Raw genomic sequence first — 22,727 nt, 5'->3', positions numbered from 1 at the left:
ACATAATATTTTCATTGGAAAATACAGGAAACTATTTCAATCAATTTTCCAGTCTACAACTACAAGAAAATTTTGTGGTTCATTTTCTTGAAAAATACAAGAAATCATTTATATATTTCTGTTACGTCATAGTAAGAAATAGATTTAATTTCTCAATGACAGCGACTGAAGTGAGCTTGATTATCATGGTAAAGAGTCGTCCTGGACGACGCCAGGACGGCACTGGCCTAGAACAAATTATATGATAATGATCCCGTTTTTTTTCGCGCGCGCGCGCGCGCGAGAGAGAGAGAGAGAGAGAGAGAGAGAGAGAGAGAGAGAGAGAGAGAGAGAGAGAGAGAGAGAGAGAGAGAGAGAGAGAGAGAGAGAGAGAGAGAGAGAGAGAGAGAGAGAGAGAGAGAGAGAGAGAGAGAGACGGCAACGGCTTTGTCGAAACCGTTAGTTAGCGTTACGTCTCTAATGTTTTTCATACTTTATACCTCGAGATCCTGCAGGGATAGATTAAAGTCACTTTCCAAAATCGATCAAAAGTTGCGAGAAAAATTGGTTGTGTCCAATTGTGTCCAAAAAAGCCAACCTTGCTTTTTCGAAAGTTGGACCGTGGGGCTTGTCCATCCCACCACGCCGAACGAAAGCGCAAGGTCATTTCCGCATTATTTTTTCGCCCGGGTGCGTGTAAGTTGTCATAGTTCGGATGTAAACAAACAACTGGAAATCATCAAAACAAAATGGCGACGGAGTGAACAATCACAGATCAAAATCAGGAAAAGACCAGCCAGTGATCAGGTTTTACAGCTCATTCATTGATTGAAAATGTCCTCACTTATCATGCATGGAAGAAGAGAAGGTCAGGTGAAGAATGGAGGTACCAATTTTTGCCATATTTCACTTTCTGATTCGAAATGCAAGCAAAATCTTTGTGTTCTTTACTTTTTTATGGCGCGCCGAATTACTTTTTATTATCAACTTTTTTTTCGACACCAACTTTTGTTTTTTGACATCAGTTTTATTTTCTGATACCAACTTTTCGTTTTTTGCGACCAACTTCATGTTTTTTCATACAGTCATCTTTTTTTCTCCGACACCAATTTTTTTTTTCGGCACCAATTTTTTTTCCAATAGACCTTTTTTTAAAGAGGTAAACCCTGTTGAATAATTATGTAGTCCAGCATAAAAACAATGATACAGCCATGCATAATTACTGTTTCATGCATATTATAATAATTAAGCATGGCTATATCATTGTTTTTTTTGCTGGACTACATAATTATTCAACAGGGTGGCCTCATTATTAAAAAAAGGTCTATACCAACTTCTTTTCAAGACCCGGTTACGAAACTTCTTTTTTACGAAGTCAACCTTTTTGGTTATTGTCTCGTCCACCCAACCTGATTAATATAATGTGTGTCTGGGGCTTTAACGAAATGCCCACCATGAAACTTTTCCAAACGGGATTGAAAAAATAAAAAGCTGAAACACCAGCATGAATACTGACTAGGACGAAGTCTGGAAGTTTGTTTCGGTTGAACTTGAAGTCATTCCTATAGTTTGTACTTGTATATACTTTGTGTTTTACTTCAAATTTGGTTTGTGAACTTTCAGTTTTTTTTCTGTTGTTTTTTCCTATCGCTAGATTTCACAAAATGTAGTCCTCCAAAACAAAAGAATCACTAGATACAATCCGTCGTCATGATTGGAGTGCGTTCTATGCGCGTTTGGGAAAATAAGTAGCAGGGAAATAAGTAGCTTCAATTTCTCTTGCCTGAGAAGGGTTAAAGATTCGCCTCTAGCCCTTCGGGCTTGAAACTCAATGGTCATCACGCCCAATCGTGCCGCCTTTTTAGAGCAGAATAGATTATTGGCAATGATGTAGTAAAGCCCGAAGCAGCCGAAGGGCTAGCTAGATGTTGAATAAGTCACGTGACATTCTAATAGAATTTCAGAGCTTGACCAATCAGAAGATTTTCGGAAAGATTAGCAGAAATATTTTTTCCGATGTTCACTTTTTTTGCTTGGAAGAGCTTAAAGCACTCCATCTAGCCCTTCGGGCTTTACAGAAATCTGGTATCGCGTTGTGTACCGTAAAAAGCACAGGTCGAAATCTTATGTCGACGCTGTGCTGACGAATCGAGATTCTATTCAGCGCGCAATCAACGCAGACAAAAGTAACCATGACGACCATCCAAGATCTTGGATGAAGTTCAAAGTTGATATTTTTATTCCCATTTAGTAATTACTGTTATACATTTGGGGATCACGTACTGTAAAAGATTTCTTTTGAAAGAAACTCACTTCAATTAAACTTTCTGGGGAATTCTAATATCTTTAAGGTTTCTGGGGAATTCGTAAATAGTAAACTGCATACTGATACAGTCTGCTAGATATTTTTAATAAGGTAATATTTGCTCTTCATCTTTGATACGTTCTACAGTGATTAGATTGACACATACACGATATAATTCCTATTATCGGTCTTCAGAGGTTAATATATTCTTTGAAAACTTAACCTCTGATACTCAGGGTACGTTAGAAGGTAATCGAGACAAGAGTTAGTATCGGAAAATAAAAGTTGGTAGTAAGGGAAAAAAATGGTATCGAAAAAAAAAAGTTAGTGTCGAAAAAAAAAAGTTTGTTTGGTGTCGAAAAAAAAAGTTTGTGTTGAAAAAAAAAAGTTGGTGTCGAAAAAAAAAGTTGGTGTCGAAAAAAAAGTTGGTAATAAAATAGTTCTTTTCTAAAGCTGGGCACAGCACATAGATAGGAAAAGACAGGCTGATTTAATTCATAAATTGAAAACATATAGTACTGCCAAAATATGTTTCATATTTTTTCTTTTAATCAGTACACAATCTTTAATTTGTAAGGGGTCACTCACATAAATTTTTGGTTAGAAAAATGTCAATTGACGAAGCGTTCAAAAAAAAAGTTTATTACAGTATTTATTTTCACCAGAATATTAATAAAAGTTCATTCTGGGCTGTTTGTTTTGGTTTTCAAAACAGACGAAGCAAGTGGGTGGATGGGTTAAAAGTTGTTGACGTTTTTTTCAAATCTAGCTAGAAACATTGATATTTTTTACTCGCCATGTTTCAGTTTGATCGCTTCGTCTGTTTTGAAAACCAAAACAAATGGCCCGGAATGAACTTTTATTGATATTTCTGGTGAAAATGAATACTGTAATAAATCACCACAAACATCATCAATTGTGTCAACTGGACAAACTTAAAAAAATTAGCAAAAATAGAGTCAACAAGTCAGTAAACTTTATGCTATATATGTATTTTATAATTTAGGATTAGCATCAGAGTTACCAAGAATTGGTCTCATGGCTCAAGGAATCAATCCCAATGAGGTAGGTAAACATCCAAAGGTTTATATATCTCACTATAAATAGAAGAATTGAAAAACTCTTTAATATAAAATGCTATGGAGATCACTTTCCTAGTTTCAGGTAGTGTGGTTTCTGTGTCAACATTCAACAACAAAATAAAACAGAATTTGTCTAAAATTAAAAAATATATACTTTTTAATGAAAATTGTATGCACTTGAAATTCTTATTTAGGTTGCTGTCTTTCAACCAAAAGATTGGCAGCGAATACAAAATAATCTTGCACGGTACAATGAAGCTTCAGAAAAAGCAGAACAAAAGAGACGTGATAGAGAGAATCTTCACGCAGCGTCAAAAGAGTTGGTTAAACATTGGGAGAATACTATCGAAGGCCAGAGGTTGAAAAAACTTCAAGCTAGAAAACTCCGCGAAGAAACAAGAAGAGGTACCATACCAAATTTGCTCTTTCAAGCGTACTCAATTTATTCTGTGTCTTTGTCACTTTGTTAGTCTTACTTTTTCTTTTTGCTTTATACTCTTCACTCTTTATATTAACTGAACTCTGTATTAGTGAACAATTGATTAATTGAACCCCTTAGCGTTTGAGTTTTGTGAAACTTTTGTATAGAAAGTGAATTATGATAGCTTTGGTTGGCTTTAGTTCAAGATTCTTAAACATTCTCAAGTTAGCTATGTATCCCATCAAATACTCTAAAACGTTTTCTTTAATTTTGATTACTCAATTTTCCAGGCATATACTGTAACCTTTTTTTGTAAAATTATCATTTTCAGGAGGAACGTAAAAAGATTGATATTGAAGAAGCTAAAATTCAAGCACAAAAGCGTAAAGAAGCCATTGAGAGGGCTAAACAACAACAATATTATGAGACTGATCGTGTCAAAGGCTTCCATGTGAGTAGTTTTAAAGTCCCTACTTAAAAAAAAATCCATTGATCCTAAGTCACAGCTGATGGTAGACAACTTTCACTAGAGGCCATTCTATTCAACGATACAATTAGTAAATGTCCTAGGACCTCAAAATGTAATACTTTGTAATGGTATGTATGCGTTATTCAACTTTAATGAATATCTTTCTTCTCATAGGGTGCACTTTTATTGACTGAAGTTTTAAAGGAAAGAGATGCACAAATTGCTTTCAAAAATTCCAGACAGGATTTTCAGAAAGAAAGAGAAAACCACTTGATCAAATTGCAAAAACAGGTACCTATTTAGAGTTATGTTCAATAATTTGGTGCAAATCTAGAGGACCCAATTTCTAAAAGAATAATACACAATTTTTCATATTTCGTTTTTGGACCTACCCCGGTGGGGTGGAGGTCCTATAAATTCACCTCTGTCCGTCCGTCCGTCCGTTCGTTACCAGCTTTTCCCAAGATTGAATCATAGGAATCATTTGGTTTTTGGTACAAAGGTGCAAAATGGTAGTGGCCAAAATGTGACGGAGCCCTATTTTCGAAAAAAAAAAATTTGGGGTAAATTTGGGCCAAAAAACGGCTAAAAAACGGGTTTTTTGGACTTTGTGAAAAATTGGATCATTAATTTTTTCTGATTTTTTGCATGAAAGTAGGTAAAAGATGGGTGAAGCAGATTTTTGTAAAAAAACTTTTCAGCTCAAAAAACGCATCTTTATCTATAAGAATCACTATTAATAAATAAGCATACATCAATGTTCTTAGCCAAATTACTCAATTTTTTGATGAGATAGATGTTTTTATGCTCACGAAGTCTTGAATGAAAAGAATATTTCAAGATCATGAAATTTTGGTTTCTAAACGTTTTTTTTATAAGAAACAAACGACTAATTTTAATAAATCGTCACTATTTGTGTTCTGAATGATTGTTTAACGTTCATGCTCACGTAGATATCAATTATATATGTGTTAAATGCATAACCAGGTAGGTCCATAAAAGTATCACTTGTTTGTATTGAAATTTCATCTCATATCATCAATATCTTAGATTTGATTTTCAAATACGCCACCAAAATGACTTTTTACATATTTAACGTTTCTTTATCAGAATCTTGACGATCTTCTGAAAGCAGAACAAGAAAAATTACAGGAGACTAGACAAAGATCTACGGAAGTTGCAAATTTCCAAAAATTACAGTAAGCTATTTTTTTCTCAATTTTGAGTGGATTCATTGAATAATCTTTGAATAAATGTATATATCATTTGAATTTCATTCTATAATCTGTAAGCTTTTTTGATAAAGGTTACTTTTAAATTTCATGATTTCAAGATTTTTTTTTTTAGGTTAAACCAATCCATTTATTTGATCACTTTGAAAAGCTTAAGTAGAACTTTTAATCAATATTCAAGTTTTACTTTACAACTGATCGATGTGTCTTTTTTTTATATAAGGGTCAAAGATTGTGACAACATCAAACAATTGGAAAAAAGTGAGGATAAGGAGGAAGGAAAGACTCTGAAAGATCAATTCGATGCTTATTGTAACACCAAGAAAACCATCGCGAATAAACACCGCCAAAAGAAAAAGGCACTTCAAGAATTTTATAAAAATGAAATACAATTAAAAAGGGTAAGATCGTTTTTTGTTTGTGAAAACATGTAATATCTGTTCGTGATACTTTTCCATTACTATCATACTTGTCTTTTCAATGATTTTATCCAGGGGTACTAGGTGGTTTGCGAGATGATGGTTAAATATCCGAGTCAAATTTCGAAAATCGACCCTCAGAGAGAAAATTTTGTCCATTTTTGACGTTTTTGCTACCCTTAGAGTAATTTTAGACCAAATTTCAATAATTTATGACCCCTATTTTTGAATTTGGTAATTTTGGAATCCTTACAGAGACTCAATTGCTGTTTAAATGGTTTCTGTATCCTTTTGAATGACTTTCGGAAGTGTGAAAAAAGAACCCTTATGACGCACCCATTTTGCCTAAGTAACCCCCACCCGGATTTTAATCCTATGGGATCCTTTTCAATGTTTTAGTAGCAATTTTATAATTGGTCAATAACCCGTCAATGGAAGAGGAAATATTGTCGGAGAAATTAATGACACCTCAATTTTTCTTTCAGGAAAAAGAGCAAGAAGATCTTTTGAAAGAAGAAGCTGAAAATGAAAAAATCAAAAAATTCGTCAAAGCGAAAAAGGTAAGAAATAACTCTATCTACTCCCTACACATAATGATAGAGTCGATTTCATGCTTTTTAAATGAAAAAAGTAGGCACGCCTCGTATGCTGAAAAACCCCAATCAAAGAAGGAATTCCTCAAAAAAGGTTAGCAGACATTGTATAGCCTTTCATTAACCCTTTTAAAAGTGCCAATGTCGTATTTATCAGACATGGGCTATGTAGGAGGGGTAATTCCTCCTGTAATGCCCAGTTTGAGTTAGAAATCGTCATTTTTGGTCTAACTCGTACGAATCGGATTGGGCTTCATAGCCAAGCAAAAAAAAAAAAATCAAAAGTGAGTCTTTTCAGCGAGATTTTAAGCTAAAAAGTCAAAAATATGCAAAAATTTGACAAAACTCCACTTTTTTAAGATTTTGACAGTTTTTTTGATAATTTCTGGTTTCTGAACGAGTTATCCAAGAACCTACAAATTTGGACTCTAAGCTATCCAACAGACTATAAACGAGCTTCTAACTCCTTCTAGATCCGGAGATATAAGCCTTTAAAGTTCGAACTAGCGATTTTCTTTAAAAAAATAAGAAAAAATGACCGTGGCACTTAAAGGGTTAACGCCCTCATTAGATAATTGTGATTTATTAACTAGAAGTAATATTCAACGGCGTGAATATGTTTCATTTACTTTTTAGAAAATGGCTAACATGCGGAAAGAGAAAGAACAACAGATTTTCGAGTAAGTTTCCATTTCTTCCAATTCTTGATAACATTTGATCTTGATTGTTTGTCCGTTTAGAAGAAAAGAAGAAGAACGCTGAGATCTCCTGAACTCATTTAGGGGTGTTTTTGCTGAATTTTAATCTTATTGTCTTCTTTCTCCATTCTTCACAGTAACTTCCAAGAACATACAGAGATGATGCGCAGTAAACTACAAGACAGCATGCAACAACAAATTGATGACGAAGATGATCGCATCGCCAAAGCTGTCGCCGAACGAGAACAAAAACGAATGGTGAGGAATTTTCATCGAATGTCTCTTTTCCGAGTCCATCTATGACAGACCTTCCATTCATGATGTATACGAGGAAAAATATATTTGAAAAATTTTGAATATTAATTTGTTCATTCTTTTGATCTTTCCATGTAACAGGAAGAATTAAACCGCAAACAGCAAAAACAAAAGGACTCTTTACAAGCCATGAAAAATCATCGCATACAAATGGTAAGAGCTCTTATTCATCTTACTTCTCTATTCAACAAAGTCAAGCCCATATTGAAAGACGATGTGAAGTCTTTGTTGATTTTTGCGTTTTCAACCATTGAGTCGAAAGCCCCAAAGGGACTAAAGGATTAAACTCTTGCATCGGAAATGAAGCCACTTAGTTCCCCTCTTAAACGAGTGACACGCGTTGTTTTCACAAGAAGGGCTGGATTGCAAGTAAAATATATCGCCAGATCTCGAAAAACGTGTCGTGTGAAGAATAGAAAATCGCTAGATTCAATCTGTCATTCTAAATGCGGCGCAAATCTTAAAAGGTTTCACTTTTTCTTGCTCGAGAAAGCTCAAAGATTCCTTTCTAGCACTTCAGGCTTTAATGTTTTTGATAATTGCATTATTTTATTGAAGCTAATGGCCAGATCAGATGGTTCCAGTGATTTCATTGTTTTTTTTATTGCCAGATGACGGATTCTAATCATCAGCAACAAGAGAATAAAGCAAAAGATCAAATGTTGTTGCAGCAACGTATCAAGCAAGACAATAAGGTAAAAAAGTTTACATCCAAAAAGAACGAATGTAGCTTAAACTCCTTAGCTGCTAAATCCTCAATCTAAACTTTCAAAGACACGATTTTTTGTGACTGTACGAAAATTCATGATATGCACCATATAATATCAATATCTTTCACATAATCACCAACTGATTGGTTACAAGTGACGTATTGACTGATTTTACTGGATTTTATGTCACTTACAAACCAATCAGATATTGGGAATGTAATTTCAGAAGACATAGCAATGGCGCATATGAAATATACCACTGGAAAGTCTTCTAAGAATTTTTAAAATTTTCCACCCAATAATACGTCACTTTTTCTATTCTTTAAGTGACGTATTGGGTGAAAATTCTCGGAAGACTCTCCAGTGGTGCATATCATGAATAGCTTAATTCTTCACGATGATTTGAAACTCAGTATCACGTCAATCAACTACGTTTAACATCTTTTTCCCCTTTCAGTTTTTCGAAGACAAGAAAAAGGAGCGTAAAGAGAAACGGCAAGTAGCAAGCAAATTACAAAGCACACACAAAGATCAGATGGTACGTAACCATTATTTTCTTGAAATGAGCTTAGTAACGCTCAAATTGCAGATGTAGAACGATAAACTCGGTCTACAATCACTCACCATCTGGATAATGATATCACTTTATCTCACTAACATTCTGCCGATTGGTAGTGTGAAGGTTTCGATCACAGACTTTCACCGCAATGGACTGTGTTTGAATCCCAAGCTCTTCCAGAGAGGATGTTAGGGAAATATGTTGATAGACTCTCCACCTTCACTCACATTATTTTCTTGGTTTCGGAACCTGTTTTCTTACTAACAAAAGTACGTATCACGTTTTATGGGGTAGTTACACCCTTTGCAGTTGAGCTAGTCTTGGTTGGGCGTGCGTGAGAGGTGCGTTCCCTGAGAATGGCCTGAGAAATGTCAAATAGCGACAACAGGTGACAGAGATAGTTAGCTTCTGATTTGTCTAGATCCTGATTGACTGAAGAGCAGTTACTCCACCGTCCTCAAAAGTGCAAATACATGAACTCGATATTGTTCTGTCTTCGCGCACGCAAGGGGGAAATAAATTTCTTACACTTCTATTTCGATTTTTTTTAGTTCCAGAAAGAAGACAAGAGTGCGAAGGAAAGAAACGAGCAATTGGAAGTCGATAAAAATAATAAAGAGCTTCTAGTAAAGGAAGAAGAAATTTTCCAAAATTACGCTGATAAAGTCATCACAAATGCTACCGATAATGGGCGTAACCCATTTCCTTTAATTAAAGCCGCCCGAGAAGGTCCTGGTGGAGGACGTGGACCTAAATTTGAAGGTAATGCAGGTTTAAGGCCGAGTTATATAGTTGCTGACGCTACTGGGGTCCAATTACCGCATTATTTGAAAGACGAAAGTGTCGGAAATCGCGTTTACGGACATGTCGGTAAATCAGGAACCAGACTTGGATTCACATGGTAATTTGTACATGGTAATTTTTCTTTCAATTAATTTTTTTTATTTCCAAATTTTAATTTCTGATATATTTTTATATTATAAAATTCTTGGAAATGATTAATTTATAATGATGCCGTACTGTATATATTTTTAATGATTAGATATAATAGAATTTGAACATAATGAACATAATTGTCCTGTTAATTCGTAGAATGCTGGAAGCATAGCTTTGTAATGATATTCAGGGAATATTCTACAGATAATTGACTACTTGGTGACAATAGGTTGCTGACCTTTTCACGTCCCAGAGCTTTACACTTTTTGAAGACAAATTCAAGAGTTTTGCACGAATTTTTTATCAAGTTTTTTATCTAATTTCCACACACGGAGAATACTTTTCCTTGCAAGGAGTGTGAGTTATCAAATACCGCAGAGAGTAATATGATATTTATAACTGAGGTGAATCTTGGACTTGCATGACAGTAAAAGAAGTTTCGGTGTCTTCCATGTGCGTTGTGGTTGTTGTAAACTCTCCTTCGTAAATTTCATCATCTTCCTCTAAAGTCATGCTTTCATTCGTTCTTCCTGCCAAAAAGAAATGAAAAATTGTGTCAAGGACTCAATACACTCTTCTCGAGATGCATAAATTTATTGTTGTCCTCGTTTTCAACCAGATTTCATTGCTATGAAATTATACATCTAAACCAATTTAAATTCCCAAAAGGCAAACGTTAACTCTAAAACAAAAGTACTTGAAATTCAAAATGTCTCATGAGGTGTAAACAACACAATTATCATTGTGAATATGTAATTTTATAGCAATGAAATCTGTTTGAAAACGAGGACAACAATAAATTTATGCATCTCGAGAAGAGTGTATTGAGTCCTTGACACAATTTTGTTGCGATTGTACGGAAAAACTCGCGTCTAGACTGAATATATAAGATATACAGGGTGTTAGTGTACAAATCTCATCTCAATGCAACTATTTTTGAGATTCCCAAGTCTTTAGATTCTGTGTTCAGCCATTCGACACTCTTTTCTTGAAAGAATTTTTTCGGACAGTGACACAACTGTAAGAGACAGTTTAAATAGCAACACTAACTCAAACAAGTTAAGCAACTAAATCAAACAGATTATGACGAAGGACTATATAATATCAGGCATGAAAAATTTGTTACCAAACTAAGACTAAACCATGGCGCTCTAAATCTACTTTCAACGGCTAGTGCGTGCCATCGACCATTAATTGAAAATGATGTCATTTGAATAAATCATTCCATTTTTCATTGGAACAGGCTCTTTGGAGTGTCAGTCGTCACAAGCAATTTTCTTTTTTACGCTAAATGTTTCTATTTTTTGTTTAGGCTAAAAAGTTTTAATCGGTTCCCAAAGAAATATTTCGAAATTCATTTGATTTCTTTCTCTAGAACTAGATTTACAACGCCGTGGACTAAACCCATTCATTTTACCAAGGTTTTCCACTTTTAATCTTTATATTAAACCTTTAAGAAATACTTCACCAAGCTTTTCTTACCTTTGATTGACCTTCGGTTAACATCGAACGTGCAACTCAAACGACGGTTCCAATGGACCGTCTCCTTTCTCTAAAACGAAAAAAATATTTTATGAAAAGAGGTTTGACCAAAATATTTGATTCTGTTATTTTCCTCCAAGTATGACTACATGATGTCTCCAGCCAAAATCTAGTAATGGATGATCCATATTTCTAAAGTATGTTACAGTTGATTTTTTCTTCTGTATTTTTCATCTCCGTTTCCAGTCTTTTTTGACTATGTTTTCATCGAGTACAAAACCACTCTCTAGTTCGATAAAATTACAGCATTTTTATCTCCGCTTCAAAATATTGTGAGACAGACTTTAATTCCTTACTTTCAAATAAAGCGAACAAATAAAGAGGGAAAGAGATCGTTTTTGGATCATCGGAGTAATTTAATTCGACAGTGTCAATGCTCAAACTAACCTTTGGTTCTTGGTGTTGAGTTGAGCTGATTTTCAGATCTTTTCGTCCGAATACTTGCTTCTTAAATTGGACTCTGACCTACAATCGAAAATTTTACATAATCAAGTAAAAAGTCCAACAACATTTACATTATGCCACTTTTAATGAGTGAAAGTTTAAGAGCACCAGAGGTTCAATTTTTGCTAAAATTTAATAGCTATCAAGTAACTAATATTAAGAGGATGCCTTGACTTTGTGCAGAACAGACCTATGATTTATTATATAACCTGGTAGGTTATTGATGCCTTTGCACAGAGAGCCGATTTTAATTATAAATCATTGCAGTTTTTTATGCCTTCTGTTAAAGGACCAACGATGGACATTTCCGATAGGGATTGTATAGGAGGATCCCGGTGGAGGCACTTAGGCAAGAATGGGTACGGGGACGTGCCACTGGGCAGGGTCTCTTCTTAAATCTCTGGAAATCTCTAACAGGGATCCAAAATCAGAAAATTTAAGAAATGGCTCTCACAGGGTTGCAATTTTGTAACTTTTTCTCACTTTATTTTACAAAAAAAAAAATCGGGATAATTTTAGTATTTTGGGAGGAGGGTGTTCTGAATTCAAAATTGCTATTTTTGGTCCAATTTTCATTTCATGTCATTTCAGTTTTCTTAAGGTACGTTTGAAGAGCTTTACTTACTTGTTTATCCAACAACACATGAAACACGAAAAACAAAAAGCCCTGAAACGTAAAGCATTATTAACTTTTAAGAGAATTCATTTATGAAATTCATGACGTAATGTTTTATACGGGAAAACCCGAAAATTAAATTCAAAACTGCTGGCAAACGTCCAGTGTTTTTCAGGTGTTTCCGTATAAAAGATTACGTCATGAATATCAAGAATGAAGATTTAAATTCAGGAAAAGAATGGATAGTTCGCAGGGGAAATTAATTAATACCGAGTTTATGTATGTGTGTTTTTGAGCGACGGAGACGTTTAGGTTCTAATTTGACTAGATCATGACCAGCTGAGGACGGCGGTAAATCAGCACTTTTACCGTCCTCGATTTTGCGGGTCAGCACTGCGGGTTTTTCCAAATCGATTTAGTCACTTTACCGTCCTCAAAAGTCCAAATACATAAACTCGCTAATGCCGAGTGACTGACGGTTATACCATTAGAAACAATCAAGGAGTTGCAATGAAACCTCCTTTCCTAAATCTGGGAAGCATACAAAGTCCCTGGCCTCTCCGTCTTTGTGGTGTTTCTTGTTAAGATGAAGACATAGTCCAGCTAATGTTCCCAGGTCAACCAAATAGAGACGTAGATGAATGCGTTATTTATCATTCTTTAGTCTTTTATAAAAGCGTTAAGTACAAACAGTAATGAATACGTAGGTCTGGTATCACTTCTAAGGTCGGGGGTTGGGATGGCAAAATATTTCGTTCTTTTGTCGTTATTTTTATCATTTGTCATTTTTAATAGTTTAAAAGTACTTTTTAGATGGTCTGGAAACGTTAGCTGAACAGTTTCTGAGACACAAATAAGACTGAAAAGATACAAGCTGGGTTATAGACATACCAAAACACCATTAGAAACGACAAAAATATAACCAATGATTTCAAGGTTGTATTCAATAAAGAAACCAAGGATGAAACTGATTCCAAGCAATGGCATGATTGCCGTCACTGACCGAGCCATTGAACTGAAATTTTGAAAAAGAATTAAAATCTAAAATTGACTCCCTCAAAGGGTCATAAATTTTTGAAGAGATATCTAAGATCTCTAAGGGTGGCAAAAATGGACAATATTTTCGAAATTCAGTCTCTCTAGGGGTCTCGAATTTCAGCTCGGACATACTCGTCATCTCGCAAAACCTAGTACCCCTACCCCCCCCCCCCCCCCCGAGGACCTACCGTATCTTGTTGTAGTTTCTTGTTGGAAGAGATTTTGCGAAGAATAAACTTTTGAATATGATGTATTGGACGAACATAAAACACAGCATGTTGATCTAAAATCGAATTTTGTGTAAAATATATACCAAGTAGAAAATACACCAAGTAAATTGTTGACAGTTTGATTTACGTTTCAATAAAATACCAGGGTGATACATTTTGCTACAATCAGATATCTTTCAAGATTATTCTTACCGAAAGAATGACAGCTACAGGACCTTTCCATTTCCATTTGGCTTCTGCAGTCGGCAAGGAATAACAGCTGCAAAACGAGAAAGTTTACTTCATAGTTATAACAACGTTCAATCAAAGCAGCAAAAGTGTATGACGTCTTTTTCGGAACGATAGAAAGAATTCTGAATCCAGTGGCGTTGTGGGAAAATTTTTCTGGAGAGGCCAAAGTTAATTTTTTTTAAATGGCGCCCCCAATTTTCCAAAGCGGCGCCCCACCCACCAGTTTCTAAACTTTTACTAATTTATTTGCCTAGGGATAACGAGGAAGGGAATGTTTTAGTGGATAAGAGTAGATATATCTTTGATGAATGGAAAAGGGATAAACAGGCGCCACCATGGTTGGGGCCTACTAGAAAATTTTTGAAGATCGACTGCCACCCTAAATCACTAAATAAAAATAGACAAATTTGACACTTGCTAGAGTGAAAAGAAACTTAAAAGAAAGAATGTGTAATGCGAGCAAAGCGAGCGAAAAAATTGATGTTCTATAATTTCAATATTGTTGTCAGCAATTTGGTCTTGGGGTGCAGTTCGATTTTCATTTAATAATGCTATATTGTACCCAAAAAACTTGTAAGTTAGCTAGATTGGAAAGAAGTTACGAATCAATTTTATTGCGAGCGAAGCGAGTGAAAAAATTGCAAGCATTTTAAAATTATCTCAGTAAAATTGGTCCTGGGGCGCAGTTAAAGGTGCATAAAGTATGATTTTTAAGATTGAGGCGTTTAAAAAAATCTCTTTTGGCGCCCCTTGCTCTTCGGCGCCCCTTCAAAAAAGCTCCGCTGGGGGGCCATGGCCCCCCGGTCCCCCTGCCACAACGCCACTGTCTGAAATCCTCCAAGGCTATCCGAATATAGCGAGCACCTCACCAAAAACCGAGTCTTTTCATTCCGTTAAGTTCCACGATTTTCGAAAACATTCGATTCTTTCGCTACTGCAGGAGCCTCGAAAGTAAAAAAACGTCAAAAATCGAATATTTACCTAGAGTCCGAAAACCTTAGGCGACGTCTAGTATAAGCCATCCGAATAAAGTTACTAATAGATACTTCCATGTGTCTCAACTATGTGTCGGATGATCATTTAAGTACCCTATCCAGGAGTATCTAGAAAGATCCTTGGGATTCACTTAAACATTAGACGCGACCGGTAAAGTTCTTATATGTGTCTTACAACAAGGCATTTTCACTTGTCAGGAAAAGGTTGATATAAAAGTGAGAAACAATTACCTGGTAGTCATTGTAAAGTCTTTGAAATATATCCCAGTTGTAATGGATGTACTTACAAATGGAATACCTAGAAATAAAGAGACGTTAAAATTTTGAGCGATTGGAAGTCGATTTCAATAGTCGGCCAAATCAAATCCATCTTCTAAAAGTAATTGAATACAACCTGTGAAGACGAATCGCACTTATAAACTCATTTTGGTGATGTTTAGATCCATGACTTTACTGCTATGATATGATTAGGCGTTATGTGACAAAGATGTTCCCCATCATGCCTTGAATCGTTATTAAGTTCTGAGATTCACGATAACATTATACAGTCTGTCACCACAACTTGTATTTCGATAGAAACAAAGTTGACTCATTTTTTGGTACCTACCCCAAGCGATGAATGCATAGAAAAGATGACGCCTCGTTTCGAATGCTGATTCGAAAACCGTTTTCAACTTGAAGCAAATATGAAGACCTTCGACCAACATGGAGGTGTAAACAGTAGTGGAAAAGTAATGCACCAAAATGGCTGAACCAATACATAATGGCTGAAATAGAAAATTAGGATGTTAAAAATTGTACATTTTAAGAGTGTTCAAGAGCCCCTAGGGTACAACGACGTATACCCTCAACTTGCTTTGGGAGTCTAATAACTATTCTTTCTGCTCTTCCCAGTGGATCGGAGTCAAATCTACTTTATTTCCTATTTCTACTACCTTATCGGCCAAAACTTAGTTCGGCCCTTAATTATTAGTCGGCACTAATTTTAGCCACCTCGTCAAAATTTAGTCACTAAGGGGGAGTGGTCAGAAAGTATCTACTAGGCAGACCCAGGAAAACCTGGAAAATATAGGTTTTATAGGAAAATTCAAACTCAGAAAATTTTATTTTCAGACTCCTCTTTTAACAACAGAATAGCTTTTATTTTAGGGTCTCGAGTAACCAATCTTCAAAATTTTCTTTTCAGTAATTGAGATGCCTCTGTAATGTCTGATGAAAAATGGTATTCGACATCTCACCATCAGTTTCAAAATAGACTCAGGGAGATTGTGTACATTATAAGTAATTTTTCAGGGAATCAGTGGCGACCTGGCAGGGGGTGCAGGGGGTGCAATGCATCCCCAGAGAGATCTGAGAGGGGCACCAAAAGAGCTTTTCAAGGGGGAGCCAAAATTTGGTTGATGTTTAATTGGGCAATTTGGCACTCTTCCACACGTTTATAACGCCTTTTATAAAGTGTTATGTTAATTTTTTTTTCGCGTGCGGCGCTTTTTCTTTGCGCTCTTGCATCTTTTTTCTTGAGTTTTTCCGAAAATACCATCAACATTGAATCGCGAAAAGCCGAAGCAAGGTGTTGTGTATCAACCAGTAGTTCAAGAGGATGCTCACCCCCAGAGAGAATACCAAAAAGATCGAAACTTGTTGATGCTCGCTGTCGTTTTTGTGGTCTTACGCCTGCTTATGCTGACTAAATTTCTCCTTTTTAGTAGCTCTTTTAAGTTGTTTGACCTTTCTCACCAAAGTGCCCCTTATCCCTAGCCTCTTTTAGCCATTGATCTTTAATGGAGAGTAAAGTACCGCAAAAGTTTAGATAAGATGATCAGGTAACCTAATAATCTGATTAGATTATCAAGTACAAAACTTCAATTTCAAGTATCAACAGCTCATGTATTTTATTTGAGTGGCTTTATTTTTGGTGCTATAATATGGGGCATTTTAGACAGATTAAAAGTTAAAAATTGAAAAATTTTCCGCCGGCGCAAACCATGGTTGTGCCTCCTTTGTTCAAAACACCTTAACATTTCAAATTACAAAAAAACAAACTCCAAGTTTCTTGACTGAAAGATTCCGGGCTTTACTTTCAACCATACTGCTCTTACAGTTTAATATTTTCACTTAATAATGGAGGGTGCAAATAAGGACAAAAAATACCAGGGGCGCCAATTTCATAGTTTGCACCCCCAGAAAATTAAGCCAGGTCGCTACTGGGGAAAATAAGCCGTAATTTTTTCAAAATCTTACAGAAACTCAGAAAAAACCACTTGATGATTCTTGTCTTAACCCTGTTATACTTTAACTTAACAGGGCTAAACTATCTCCCTTACCTTACTTTGACATAAAAAAATATTGGCCCTTATGAGGGGGGGGCTCGAAAAATTTTTCCAGGTTAGGGGAGGGGGTGCAATTTTTTTTTTTGATTTTTCAAAATATCCTCCACTCCCCTCTAGTAGATACTTTCTGACCACTCCCTAAGGGCCGACTAATAATTAAGATTTGGCCATTTCTAAATTTTTAGTCGGCCCAAATTTTAGTCACTTAGGGTCGATTAAGTTTTGGCCGATAAGGTATATTATAAAGCCTATATTAATTGGACGGAGGATCGACACAAAAATACCATTTGATGCTAGAAATTTCTAATATGTTTCGGCCAGGGCCCTTTTCAAGGTATATAAAGCCTATATATTTTTATATGTTTTTAGGACCCACGCCATGAAATTAAAAGTGGGGGCAAGGAATATAAAGTCTAAGGAGGCGCAACCAAAAATTTTACTTTGCAAAAAGGTGGGGGGTCCCCGGTAGTGTGGGTCCTGGTGTTAACTTATAAAGATTCAACATCTGATCAGCACTTAAAAGCCTGATATAAAAAGGTGTGATTAATTTTTGTTTGTAGATAATTAGGCAATTTTTTTCAATATTTTGGATAACAAAAATTTGTGATATTTTACCATTCTATGTTTGTACTGACTAGTTGTACTGACGATGGCGTAGCCGAAAAGCTATGATTATGAAATAAATTTTTGATTCTTTAATAAAACTATGGCGAATAGATTGAACACAAAAAGGTGTAAAAAGCAGGACTCACCCGATTACCAAGAAACCTCCATCTATTATCATCATGGAAGAATAGTAGAAGAGAATCCGAAAGCAAATAGGATAGCAGCAATTGTTTGTGCACAAAAAATTTACTTGATTTCGGTAACCTGAAGATTAAAAGAGAAAATGTCAAGAATACTCCCAACTTTAATTTCGAAGAGAAGAGCGCAAACTTGGAAGACCATCGTCGACAGCCTTTGGTTTTGATGACAGCTTTTTTAAAAACACGAAAGCTTTTGGAATATAGCAACAGCTTTTTTGAATAATGTGAAAGCTTTTCGATTAACGCGGCAGTATTTGGAAACACGACAGCTTTTGAAATAACGCAACAGCTTTTTTGAATAAAACGACAGTTTTTGTTGAGTGCAAAAGTTTTTGATAGCACGTCAACAATCAGGGGAAAGTTTTCGGAAATTCTTCGACTTTCATAATCTTTTGATTAGAAATGAGGAGTTTTCCAAAGTTTTATAGGTTACTTACTTCAATGAAAACAATGTAATGACTGAGATCCAAACAAAGAAATAAGAAATCGTTCGAGTGTAATATTCAATGGTCACTTGGCGTTTGATCAATGCAAGCAAACGTGCTTCTTCTGCCTGCCATGAAACAGAAAAGAGAATAGAAATCTACCATAACAATTAAAAACACGAATATCCAAAGACAGTGATGTATCTTTAACTCGAATTCCCTGCAACTCAAAGAAGCTTTATAGACCTTTCAGTTAAGAAAGTCTTTGTAACCATTTTCCCATATAACTCAAACACAAACTCGGTCAAATCAACGCCCCCCTTGCATTTTTTTAGTAAAGGTGCCTTCACTGTTATGTTACCTTACAATAAGGCAAAAAACATCTGCTGGATTCACTAGCTGAAAAACTTATACTTACGATTTTTGCTCTGATAGCTTCTTGGTCAATTTGTCCTGAAGGTGTAAAGAAAAGAACAAGCTGTTGAATAAGATTAAATAGCTGCTTACTTTTCTTTAGCTACCCGAATGAAAGGAGAGGCGTCACTCCTTCCCTCAGATTTCTTCACTTACCCCTTATTCGTCTCTTAATTGCTGAGTATCAAGCAGAGAGGCATCAAGTACCATTTTGGATATCTTTGGTATGATTCGGTTGGAATTGAACCCAAACCTTGGGCAGCGCGTAGCTTGATACACTACTTTCTATTTTAGAATGCCTCATAACCATTTACCTATGTCAGTTGAATTGTTGAATTGAGTGGACGAATTCTTGGTAGCCGTAACAATAAACAAATCTGTTACATTATTTGTTGAATTCTGTGCAGCAGTGACATTGCTGATTATTGATGTAATGTTTTGAGTTTCAAATGCAGTGATGTTTATCGAACTATTTGTGGTATGATTTGATATTTGAGTAGCTGTTATACTGATGTGCAATATGGCAATCACCACAGCTGATGTAAGCATACCTAAAAATTTATGAATATTATAATGGCAACAAAGATTTTAAATATATCTTGATGAAATTTATTGATTCCCTGCTAATTGATTTTTGTGATAAATATCCTAGAAGGCGCAATATCTTTTACTCTGAAAAAAAACAACTTTCCTTTCAGACCCCGAACACTTCAGATCCCCTCAAAGATACTCGAGAATGATATGATAAACAACTTTATTTCGACTATGTACTCTAGATTTCTCAATAAAAAAAGACAAATTACTATATTATTTATTTCAACTATTAATTCTAGATTTTTCCTATCCCTCAAAAAAAAAGATAAAATGAAAAGTTTTAGAGGCCACGAATAGTTTTGAGGTTTTTGCTTTTTCAACCCCATTAAAGACCCGAAATTGTAAATTAAGAACGATAATAGTGGAATAATATTGATTGGGTAGAGGAAACTCGATTTTGTTGGCTTAAGGTGTTAAAATCTCAAAAACAAAATCCAAACAGGGCGGGAACTAAAGTAGAAAATTCATCTCTTTTACAAGATATCAATTGTATTAATGAAATTAAAGATTAATAAATATTACATGCATACATTGGAAAGTATTTCGAAACATTGAATTATCCAATAGTTTAAAATAGTCATAGAGAAAATTCCGGAAAATCCTAATCTGTTAGCAACAAAACAATAACGATCTTCTAAAAACAATGCAATATCTGCGGGGAAAAGATCGTGTCTTCCACTTTGTTACTTTGTTATTTTTGGTAAAAATATTAGGAAGTTGTTTTCACCAACGAAGTATTAGATTATTTAACGTATACGTAATCATTTTTTTAACACCATTCAAGATACGAATTTAATTTACATATTCTAAAACGTAGATCCCTTATAGGTGACTGAGTCCATCACCACTTTCCACTTATGCTCTTATTCTTACACCCCTGTCTCACAGCCCCGGCGAAACTTTTTCCTCCAGCGGGGATAAAAATTTCGGTTAAAATCTCAATGGGGATAAAAATTCTGTTTCAAGGTTAAAAAACCCAGTGGGGATGGTTTTGGAGTGCAATTTCTAAACAATGAATTTCGATTGGGGATGAAATCAAAGTCAATTTCTCAGTGGAGCTGGCGACACGGGGTGTATTCTTCAATCATAGTTTCATGAATCAAAAACGAATTTGTCTTTTTTGTTTCGATTTGTGTTTTACTGTAAGGTGGGAAAAGCAGGAAAATAAATTCTGCACAGAGTTTGTTAATTGTGAACTTCTTGCTTTGATAACATTGTCTTTCTTGTTTAGTTGTTGGCTTTCTTTCGGTGAAGAGGGTAACACTTTTGTCTCATTGAGTGTTTTACTATCAGTTTTGGAAAGATCAGATTGATTTTCATCGTTTTCATCCTGGATGAGAGCTTCCGGATTCGAGTCGACTTCTTTGCTGCATATAATATCAATATTGACGGCAGATTGTTTGGTTAAAGGTGATGGTCCGACCATTTGGTTCGAGGATAATTTTGCTTCAATTTCGTTTTCACTTGTTTCAGGTTTTTCATTACAAAGCGAGTTTCCACTCACGTCGAATGATACTTTAGAGTTACTTAGCCTTCGAAGATTTCCATTCTGAGCATCTCTTGTCTCTATAGAGAAATCTGTCGAATCTTTGTTTTCAACTGTTTTAAATAATTTCAAGTCACAATTATTGTCGATAGTTGTTTCATCTCCATCCGTAGCTGACTTGCTTCGTAAGCGATCTGAATATCTACACTTGTCGCTTTTAGTTTCTGTTGTTTCATATGATTTACTCCTCTGCCGTTTTATTCTGTCAACAAATTCACGACGTGTGTGTACCATTACTGGAACTTGTACGAGGTTAGATGTCAATAGAGTTTGAGGCTCATGTGATTTGCTTCGTACTCTGTTGCCTGGAAGATGAAGGTTTCTTTCTGAAAACTCGTTAGGTAGTTTGTTTCCGTATGTGACAGAAGGAACTCCCAAATATCTACTCTTTCTTGTATTCGAGCAATTAGAATTCACCGTAGGAAGATTTCTTTCATCTGTACAAGAGTGTGATCGCCGTTTCTTCCGAAACTCAACTACATGGACATCATTTTGTTTCATGCAAGAGTCTAGTGAATAGCCTGTGGATCTTCTAAACATATCGCGTTGTGAGCCTGTCAATTTCTTGCTTTGCGGTTCCTCCATGCTTGCAGACCTGCTTCTCCGACGACTTCGTTGGGCATGTTTCTTATGTTGTTCACTGATGAGGAATGATGTCGTTGGCCAGTAGAATGATCGTCTCTGATGAGCACCAGATGATAAACCAATGTTCAAGCTATTCATGGTTCAAAGGGTGTAAAGCAAAAATTCATGAAATGGTTACAAGTTCTTGTATTTCTAGACGTGAGCCAATCGATATCTTCACTATGTACGAATCTTGTCTTTAAAGTAGATGTATAAAACGATTTTCTCAAAAGCTTAAGTATATAGAGATTTGTGTAGCAGCCTATGTTTAATCTATCTCAGGATATATATGATATTGCAAATTTTTTCTTGGTCATTTATACTATCTAAAATGTAACCAAACACTTTGCTCGATTACTTCACAAATAGAAAAATGTACTTTCCAAGTACTTTTTGAGAGTTCCACTTGAGTATTTTCTAAAGTACTGTTTCTGCGATAAAAACAAATTTGCGCCTGAAAAAGGGCCTTTTAACCTTATATAAGAGAGTCGGTGGTTTGTGTAAGTTTGATTTGTGCATTATGTAATTGACGTAAACACTTCTTTACTTCAACTAGCGGAAAGTCGTGAGAAACTTTAATTCTCCGGGGGAGGGGCACTTAGACAAAATTGGGTATGAGGACGTGCCGCTGATCATGGTTTTTCTAGGCTCTGAAGATATCTGACAGGGTGTCGAATTTATTAATTTTTAAGATGTTTATCTGGTAGTGTCGATTTTTGGTAATTTTTAACAATTTTCAAGGTGGGAATTAGAAAAACTTTCAAGAGCTTTTCACTATTTGAACATCTAAGCTTGTTGTAGGTGAACTTAGTGCAGTGCGCACACACAACTATTTCAGATAACAGCACATAACGTACCGTGAGCATCAGGGGAACAGACGAAAACTTTATCGAGTATATTTCGATCACATTAATATCCCAAAAATTGAAGATGATGACCAGATATCCTAATGTTAAGCTTTAAGCAGATTACACATGGTATATTTATAACTTATCGGGGAAAAAAAGTCGGGGGAAAGTGACGAAAGAAAATTTTGAGGGGGTGACGAAATTTTTCCCCGACGAAATTTATACCCGACATTTTATCACCCGATCAAAACTTTTACCCGATTTTTTTATCCCCGAATAAAACTTTTACTCGATTTGTTTTCCCCAAACCAAAATTCAAATCCAAA

At 35.5% G+C, this 22,727-nt stretch overlaps 2 protein-coding genes across 2 annotated transcripts; one reads left to right on the top strand and one right to left on the bottom strand.

The window, feature by feature from the left end:
* The first annotated feature begins 726 nt into the window (after positions 1-726).
* LOC136818418 (cilia- and flagella- associated protein 210-like) lies at positions 727-9,846 on the top strand. The gene is made up of 14 exons (XM_067074753.1): positions 727-865; positions 3,291-3,349; positions 3,561-3,766; positions 4,115-4,238; positions 4,431-4,547; positions 5,367-5,455; positions 5,712-5,889; positions 6,393-6,467; positions 7,137-7,180; positions 7,336-7,456; positions 7,595-7,666; positions 8,125-8,208; positions 8,681-8,761; positions 9,334-9,846. The coding sequence occupies exons 1-14, from the start codon at positions 814-816 to the stop codon at positions 9,685-9,687; spliced, it is 1,656 nt and encodes a 551-aa protein (XP_066930854.1). The 5' UTR covers positions 727-813; the 3' UTR covers positions 9,688-9,846.
* Positions 9,593-21,652, bottom strand: LOC136818470 (adhesion G protein-coupled receptor L3-like). Its single transcript, XM_067074803.1, has 14 exons — positions 20,581-21,652; positions 19,104-19,340; positions 18,794-18,828; positions 18,388-18,503; positions 17,897-18,014; positions 15,422-15,581; positions 15,046-15,112; positions 13,781-13,847; positions 13,547-13,641; positions 13,212-13,335; positions 12,330-12,371; positions 11,648-11,725; positions 11,201-11,270; positions 9,593-10,248 (listed from the first exon to the last, which is right to left on the bottom strand). The coding sequence occupies exons 1-14, from the start codon at positions 21,650-21,652 to the stop codon at positions 10,112-10,114; spliced, it is 2,418 nt and encodes an 805-aa protein (XP_066930904.1). The 3' UTR covers positions 9,593-10,111.
* Positions 21,653-22,727: the final 1,075 nt, after the last annotated feature.

The sequence above is a fragment of the Clytia hemisphaerica genome, unplaced genomic scaffold, assembly GCF_902728285.1.
Source record: "Clytia hemisphaerica strain Z4C2 unplaced genomic scaffold, Clytia hemisphaerica genome assembly, whole genome shotgun sequence".
Taxonomy (NCBI): Eukaryota; Metazoa; Cnidaria; class Hydrozoa; order Leptothecata; family Clytiidae; genus Clytia; species Clytia hemisphaerica.
The sequence above is the reverse complement of the archived record's forward strand: the minus strand, read 5'-3'. Positions and strand labels throughout refer to the sequence as shown.

Excerpts from the sequence above, each read along its gene's own strand:
- LOC136818470 (XM_067074803.1), bottom strand. The coding sequence starts at position 21,652 with ATGAATAGCTTGAACATTGGTTTATCATCTGGTGCTCATCAGAGACGA. Across the intron at positions 19,341-20,580 it reads CAATGTTATCAAAGCAAGAA|GTATGCTTACATCAGCTGTG; the intron begins GTTCACAATTAA and ends ATAAATTTTTAG. Across the intron at positions 13,336-13,546 it reads AGAAACTACAACAAGATACG|TTCAATGGCTCGGTCAGTGA; the intron begins GTAGGTCCTCGG and ends TCAAAATTTCAG.
- LOC136818418 (XM_067074753.1), top strand. The coding sequence starts at position 814 with ATGTCCTCACTTATCATGCATGGAAGAAGAGAAGGTCAGGTGAAGAAT. Across the intron at positions 6,468-7,136 it reads AATTCGTCAAAGCGAAAAAG|AAAATGGCTAACATGCGGAA; the intron begins GTAAGAAATAAC and ends TTTACTTTTTAG. Across the intron at positions 8,762-9,333 it reads GCACACACAAAGATCAGATG|TTCCAGAAAGAAGACAAGAG; the intron begins GTACGTAACCAT and ends GATTTTTTTTAG.